Here is a 7,734-nt window from a genome sequence, read left to right as displayed (position 1 = left end):
AGCTCTAGTTCGAGTATTCGGAAAAGATTAACTGTCATTTGATTTAAAGAAGAAAGGGTGTCACTATTGTGTAGGCCGGATGATTTCAATGTTAAAGTAAGAGGGAGAAGAGAAAAAAGCCAGAATAAGAAAGGAAGAAAGCCAACTCACTCCAGCCACAAAATAAAAGGTTTAGACCACTCCTTCTACACCTAGGGCGAGTTGCCCGTGGAAGCTGCCTTCCCACCCCCACCCCACCCGCGGTGACGCGCAGGGTTCAGCACCTCGGAAAGCACCCCTTCCTGCATGAGGATTACGCATGCTCTTTTGGGGCTCTCTGCAGCGACTCAGTGGGCGCGAATGTAACTCCTATAACTCTGGTAAGTCACTAGGGGTTGACAATATCGAACAAACAGAAAACACCAACAGAGCTCCAGGCAGTGATGGCGTGAATCGGCTTCGAGGATGTTCGCTGTCTCCGTTTTCCTCTAAAAGGAGAGAATCTGGTCCGGGCATCAGCGGGGAAGCCCACAAAGGTGTTGGGAAGCGAAGCGGCCCGGAGAACTGTTCTCCTGAGCTGGAGGCTGTGTCTAACTTACAACCGGGAAGCAGAGGGGTAAGATTGAATCCTCACCACTCTTTGTTAGAACAGACACTGAGCTCAGCCAACCCTTGAGCTCAAGGCGGTTCTGGGTGAGGACTGGGCTCAGCAACGTTTCTAGGCGCAATCTTCAGCGGCTTCTTGGAAAGCTCGAGCTTCTGCTCTTGGGTACCACACCCGGAACAAGCGGTGCCTCTCGGGTAGCTGGCCAGCAGAACATGACCCAGAGGCACCTGCGCGTGCAGGTGGCCTCTGCAACCACCGCAGCCACCATGGGTAAAGCGGCTGCGGGTGATGAGCTCTCGGAATTCTTCAGTGTCATCCCAGACTTGCTGGAGGTCGCCAACATGAGCAGCAACGCGTCGCAGCTTCCGGACTTGTGGTGGGAGCTGGGGCTGGAGTTGCCGGACGGTGCGGCACCCGGGCATCCCCCTGGCAGCGGCGGGCCAGAGAGTGCAGACACTGAGGCCCGGGTACGGATCCTCATCAGCGCGGTTTACTGGGTGGTTTGTGCTCTGGGACTGGCCGGCAACCTGCTGGTTCTCTACCTGATGAAGAGCAAGCAAGGCTGGCGCAAATCTTCTATCAACCTCTTTGTCACTAACCTGGCGCTGACTGACTTTCAGTTCGTGCTCACTTTGCCCTTCTGGGCGGTGGAGAACGCTCTAGACTTCAAGTGGCCCTTCGGCAAAGCCATGTGTAAGATCGTGTCCATGGTGACATCCATGAACATGTATGCTAGCGTCTTCTTTCTCACTGCTATGAGTGTGGCACGCTACCACTCTGTGGCCTCTGCTCTTAAGAGCCATCGGACCCGAGGGCATGGCCGTGGAGACTGCTGTGGCCAGAACTTAAGGGAGAGCTGCTGTTTCTCAGCTAAGGTGTTGTGTGGGTTGATCTGGGCTTCTGCCGCATTAGCCTCGCTGCCCAATGTCATTTTCTCTACCACCATCAGGGTGATGGGCGAGGACCTGTGCCTCATGCACTTCCCGGACAAGCTACTGGGCTGGGACAGGCAGTTCTGGCTGGGTCTGTACCATCTGCAGAAGGTGTTGCTGGGTTTTCTGTTACCGCTGAGTATCATCTGCCTGTGTTACCTGTTGCTGGTGCGATTCATCTCAGACCGCCGTATAGTGGGGACAACGGATGGAGCCGGAGCAGCGGCGGCTGGGGGAGGCCCTAGTGCAGCCAGCGCTCGGAGGCGGTCCAAAGTCACCAAGTCAGTGACTATCGTAGTCCTGTCTTTCTTCCTGTGTTGGCTGCCCAACCAGGCGCTCACCACCTGGAGCATACTCATCAAGTTCAACGCCGTGCCCTTCAGCCAGGAGTACTTTCTGTGCCAGGTGTATGCGTTCCCGGTCAGCGTGTGCCTAGCACACTCCAACAGCTGCCTCAACCCGATCCTCTACTGCTTGGTGCGCCGTGAGTTCCGAAAGGCACTCAAGAACCTGCTGTGGCGCATCGCGTCGCCCTCGCTCACCAGCATGCGCCCCTTCACTGCCACCACCAAGCCTGAGCCTGAGGATCACGGGCTGCAGGCCCTGGCGCCGCTTAACGCCACTGCAGAACCTGACCTGCTCTACTATCCACCCGGTGTGGTGGTCTACAGTGGGGGGCGCTACGACCTGCTGCCCAGCAGCTCAGCCTACTGAGATCTGCCAGGGCTCAAGAGGGCCTTCCAGGGGAAAAGGAGAGGGGAGATTTGGGGGCTGGAGGAGCTGCAATGGAGAAATAGGTAGGGAAGGGGTGCTACAGGGAAGAGCAATTTGTGAAAAGGCCAGAGGACTGTCTCTGCAGAAATTAGGTTAACGGGATAGAGCCTGCAGCCTGGGCTCTGGCTCACCACTCCCAAGTCCTTGTCCTTTACTCCAAGTCCCACTTCCCCACCCTGCCCGCTGAACACTATGGGACACCCAGAAGCTGGAAACGCATCTGGGAAGCAGAAGGATTGGGTTTCGGGTTGCATAGGAGTTGGGTTTAGCCAAATGATATCCGGACAAGGGATCATTTGGTCCAGCGACTTTTATGGAGAACTTTATTGGTCCTCAAGCAAAATCCCGCAGCAGGGTAAGTTGCCCATAAAGTCTGTCTTAATGCGTTTTGATCTGTGGGGACTGTCCCAAGTAAAGCTCTAACTTGCTGTGACTGTCGGGAAAAGAAAATGAGAAATAGAACTCTGGTGTCCTGTATCATCCTGGACAGGACTGACGTGCACAAGCTGAGCCTGATCTCTCTGCTGTGCCTCTGAACGCAAATGTCACCTGTGTCCCCGGGAGTCTCTAGGAAGTGGCATGAGGTGCAAGAAAGAGCACTGTGATTAGAGGAAATTAAACAGAGAAACCTTTTTATGATTCTGCCCCTGAAGGAAAGGGGGGACTAGCTAAGAGAGCGGGAAGTGTGGTGTCTACCCTGAAAGCCTGGGTACCCAGAATCTCTCGAGGACAGTTTGGATACCTGGTGCTTTGGTCTATTGGTGCAGGTGAGGCAGCAAATCCCCTGAAAGCTCTCCTGAGTGTGGGGGTGCTTTAGCAGCCTCCCTTCCCTCTTTGGGAATGGACTGGAGTGGCAGATGATGGGATGGCTGGGTGATGTTTGGGGCTTAGAAGAACAGTAAATGTTGTTCAGCTGTTTCCTGGGGCAGGGAGGAGGGAGGTTGATCTTCCCAAGGGGGATGGGGGACTCAAGTAAAATCTCTCCTAAAGAGAAAGAAGAGGCAGTTGCCAAGAGCATGGCCAGACTTGTATGAGTGAGGCTATGCACTGTAACTGACAGGGGAAGGTGAGACTTGAAAATTGAGTGGAAGACTATGCTAACCAAGTCCCAGGAACTGAGTGTTTTGCTCATTGAGTGTGCAGGACAGCCACATGGCTGTCTCTGAAGACTGAGCAGACTCCTCATGACAGCTCAGTTTAGTCACAGTCTAGGATCTTAAGATCTTCACAGAGTTCTTTCTTGAGACAACTCTGAGAACTGAGATCAAGTATTAATTAACCTGCCCATCCCTCAACCAGGACCAATACAGACGCTACTGCTCTATTTGGCTTCATCTGGGAGTAAGAGGCTACTAGAGCAGGCACCTCCCACTGTGGCATAGTCACTTTAATACAGGGAAGAACCATTAGAAAGCATGGCTGCTTAAATGGTCTCCTGGATTATAGGACTGTTGGATAATTTTGTCTAAATAGTACTGTTCTATGTGAGGCTTAATACCTGGAATATGGGATCTACATACCTGCTATCAAAGCGACACTTCTGCAACACAGTTCCAGACACTCAGATGCCTTCCCATGAAAATAACAAATTCAAAGCGAGTCCTGAGGCTTTGTTTTGAAGCAGTCACATCAGTCCTCCTTTGCTCTTTGGCTTTATCGATACTGGTATTGACCAACAGCCAGGCTAGCAACAGTTGGAATGTGGCTCCCTAATGCTCTGTGCTGGATAGTTTTATGTCAATTTGACACAAATTAAAGCTATCTGAAAGGTAGTAGCTTCAACTGCCACTATAAGATCCCGCTGTGGGGTATTTTCTTAATTAGCAATTGATGGGGGGAGGGTCCAGTCCACTGTGGGTGATACCATCCCTGGGCTGGTGGTCCTGGGGTCTATAAGAAAGCAGGCTGAGCAAGGCACGGGGAGGAAGCCAGTGAGCAGCTCCCCTCCTGACTCCAGGTTTCTGCCCTCCTTGAGTTCCCATTCCGGCTCCTTCCAATGATAAACTACAATGCCAAATAAACCCTTTTCTGCACAACTTGCTTTTTGGTCATGGTGTTTTGTTCCAGCAATAGAAACCCTAACTAATACATACTCCCATATACAAAATAAATAAAAGGGTCAAAATAAGAGGAAGCAGACAATACCATGTCCACGTACAACATGGGAGATTAAAGTTTCAATTTTGACAGTAACATTATTTGTAAATAGCTCAGACTTCTTTTTTGTGCTTTAAAGTGTTTTTATTCATTTTACATACCAATCACAGTTCCCCCTCCCTCCCCTTCTTTGGCCTCCCTCTCTCCCCTTCCCATCTCCCATCCATCATCCATTCCTCAGACAGGGTAAGGCCTCCCATGGAGAGCCTACAAAGCTTGGTACCTTCAGCAAGGCAGGATCAAGTCTCTCACCCTAGTATCAAGGCTGGGAAAGACATCCCACCATTTGGAATGGGCTCCAAAAAGCCAACTCGTGCACCAGAGATAAATCCTGGTCCCCCTGCCAGGGATCCCACAAACAGACCAGGCTATAAAACTGTCATCCACAGGCAGAAGGCCTAGTTCAGTTCTGTGCAGGCTCCACTAGCTCAGAATTGTTGGGCAAAGATACTGATATGTGTGTTTCTGCTGTGGGCACTGCAGAAAGAGAAGATACCGGTCTGGGGCCAGGACTTCATACCAATCTCTGTAAAAGGAGCCAGTTTGTCCAAATCCAAAGCTAAGGGCTTCAGAGAACACCACATGGAGGATCAAAGATTATGGATTCTGTCTACACAAAGACAGAACAACAGGAGAGTAGCTGGGCAGTCCCTCTGTGTGCCTGTGGGCAGGCCATAAGTCAGACACAGTCCAGAGTTCACAGTTAGGACAAACAGCCAGAGAGCCTCTCAAGACAATGCAGAGAACAATGATTTGGACATTGCAGTAAGGCTACAATAAAAGGGGAGAATCCAGGAAGAAAAGACAGAATAGTATTTAGATGGGTCTAGGGAATATGGATGCCGTGTTGACAAGTGATGCTGATGGTGGAGGGGAACGAGGAAGCAGACAGGTTAGGGAAGTGGGAAGCAGTACACCTTCCCTTTATCCCATAGGAGCTCCCTGGATGTCTACAAAAAATGTTACACCCCCACTTTAATTTTATTTGTCTACAGTTAAGATGCTTTTTGCCAGGATGAACTTCATTTTGCCAAAGAAAATAAAAATTTGGGTTTCCTGAGGTGGCTAAAGGCTTTTAAATTTTGTATTGTGTCCACTCATTCAGACTTTAATGGAGTTGAGTTCAATGGGTAAAGTACTTGTACGTGTGTGTGTGTGTGTGTGTGTGTGTGTGTGTGTGTGTGTGTAAGAGAGAGAGGGAGAGAGACAGACAGACAGAGATAGAGATAGAGACAAGACAGTGAGACAGAGAAAGATTGCTCTCGGTCCTTACCCCAGCTCAGTACTTCATCAAATGTTGCAAAATCAACATTGGACATTGACATAGTAATATCTATTGCCTCTTGCATTAGCCAAACAATGACCCATTGATGTTCTGTCACTTGTAATAAAGACCATGCCCTGTGGCAAATATTCCCAGGTGACCCATTCATTCTTTCCCAAGTCTTCAAAGACCAAACAATTCCTGGGAATAACACCTAAGAATAACATGGAACTCTCCAAGTTCCATATAAACCTTATAGAGGTGAATATATGTAGACTGAGTTTTCCTGTTCTTACTGCCTACTCCCAAACAACAGGCAGCTGCTTCCCAAATAACTGGCTGGGAGACTTCATATAAGTTATAAATGCTCAGCCAATAGCTCAGGCTTGTTACTACCTAACTCTTATGTTTAAATTAACCCATATTTCTTACCTATGTTTTGTAACATGGCTCATGGATTGTTACCTCATTTTCTACGAATCCTGCTTCCTTGGTGGCTGACTGGCATCTGCGCATGGAATGAAATGTTTTCAACCTATACTACAGATCCCAGAACCCCACCCTCATGGAAACATCCTGTAAGGCCATTTGAAAAACCTCCACAGGTCTTTACTGAGTTCATCTTCCAGAAGCAAAGCACACCACTCAGTCTATGTGCTCTTGGATGTAAGGGGAGGCTGAAGGTGGCTGTCGGAATGGTAGTAAGAGATGGAGAATTATGGGTCACCACAGATGCACTAACACTACAAGTGTTAGCATGTTATAACATAAGAAAGAAGCCGCAATGATAGAGATCTGGCCTTGGGTCATAGCATCCAATGCCATTCAGCCTCTTGCTCTGAGTTCTGAAAGCATTGGGGTGGAGAGGCGCACCCATTATGCACAGGACAATTGAGTAAAAGAGGACACAAAGGTCTTTGGAAAACGACCTGAGCACTTCTTCCCTTCACCAGACTGCTAATCCCAAATGGCCTGGTATGGCCCATCCTTTCTACCATGCACAGGGAAACAAAAGCAGCATCCCACATTGGGAGAGGCAGCTCATTGCTGTTCTCAAAATTCCCTTCTTCCAGGCAAAGATGTGGTTAATTTTAAACCCATCAAGAGCAGTGACAGGAAACACATAACTGCATCTTTCACATCTAATGGCATATGGACAAATGTCCTTTCTGCATGGGTCGGACACATTCGGAATTGTACAGGTGATACTTAACAAGAGCTGCAGAAATCTAAGGAGGAAGGGCTGGTGATGAGGCTTTGCCAGCAATGACCATGGCATTCATTAAGCACTGATCATGTGCCAGCCACCTGCCTATACTTGCCCTCCACAGGAAGCAGTAGAGACAAAGCCTTGGATTCAAAGTCCAGCTCTGAGTATTTATTCCTGGCATACAGGTGGACTCTGGGAACCCATACCATGTGGAGGGATGCTCTCTCAGCCTGGACACATGGGGAAGAACCTGGACCCTTCCTGGGATGATGTGACAGACTCTGAAATCCCTCATGGAGACCCTTGTCCTCCCTGGGGAGAAGAAGGGGGATGGAGTCAGGGTGAGGGGTTGGGAGGATTGGAGGGTGGCAGAGGAGGGGAGGGAGAGGGAACTGAAAGTGACATTCGTAAAAAGTTAAATAAATATTTTAAAAAAGTCCAGCTCTGCCACTTTTGAGTTGCATGGCTTCAGATGAGCTACCTAATGTACCAAATTGTCACACTGCTCTGAGAACGGAACTCATTATACCAAATGCATACTTGAGCACGTGTCACTTGGGGATGTCAAATAGGTTGCCACTGAGTACCAAAGAAAGGATCGAAACTAGCCAGACTCTAAAGCTCATGGTTGGTTTTCCTATTTAAAAATGTGGTCTCTCAGCATGATATCAATGCAGTCTCTTCAGGCAGTCCCCTGAAGGGTTTGGCTAAAGAAAAGGTATTTAGTTGGGGGTGGGACAGAGTATCATAGGAGGACCAGCAATTGCTTCTCGAAAATGTCAATTCCAGGGGATGAAATGAAGGCACAGAC

General features: G+C 49.3%; 1 protein-coding gene across 1 annotated transcript; it reads left to right on the top strand.

Annotated features, from left to right (window-relative positions):
• The first annotated feature begins 311 nt into the window (after nt 1-311).
• Nucleotides 312-4,328, top strand: Rxfp3 (relaxin family peptide receptor 3). Its single transcript, XM_005078013.4, has one exon. It carries the CDS (start codon nt 799-801, stop codon nt 2,230-2,232), a length of 1,434 nt encoding a protein of 477 aa, XP_005078070.1. The 5' UTR covers nt 312-798; the 3' UTR covers nt 2,233-4,328.
• The last annotated feature ends 3,406 nt before the right edge of the window (nt 4,329-7,734 follow it).

Source organism: Mesocricetus auratus, unplaced genomic scaffold (assembly GCF_017639785.1).
Source record: "Mesocricetus auratus isolate SY011 unplaced genomic scaffold, BCM_Maur_2.0 Super-Scaffold_100015, whole genome shotgun sequence".
Taxonomy (NCBI): Eukaryota; Metazoa; Chordata; class Mammalia; order Rodentia; family Cricetidae; genus Mesocricetus; species Mesocricetus auratus.
This window is presented reverse-complemented; position numbering and strand designations above follow the sequence as displayed.

Bases quoted from the DNA above. Each gene is read 5' to 3' on its own strand.
- Rxfp3 (XM_005078013.4), top strand. From the start codon at position 799: ATGACCCAGAGGCACCTGCGCGTGCAGGTGGCCTCTGCAACCACCGCA.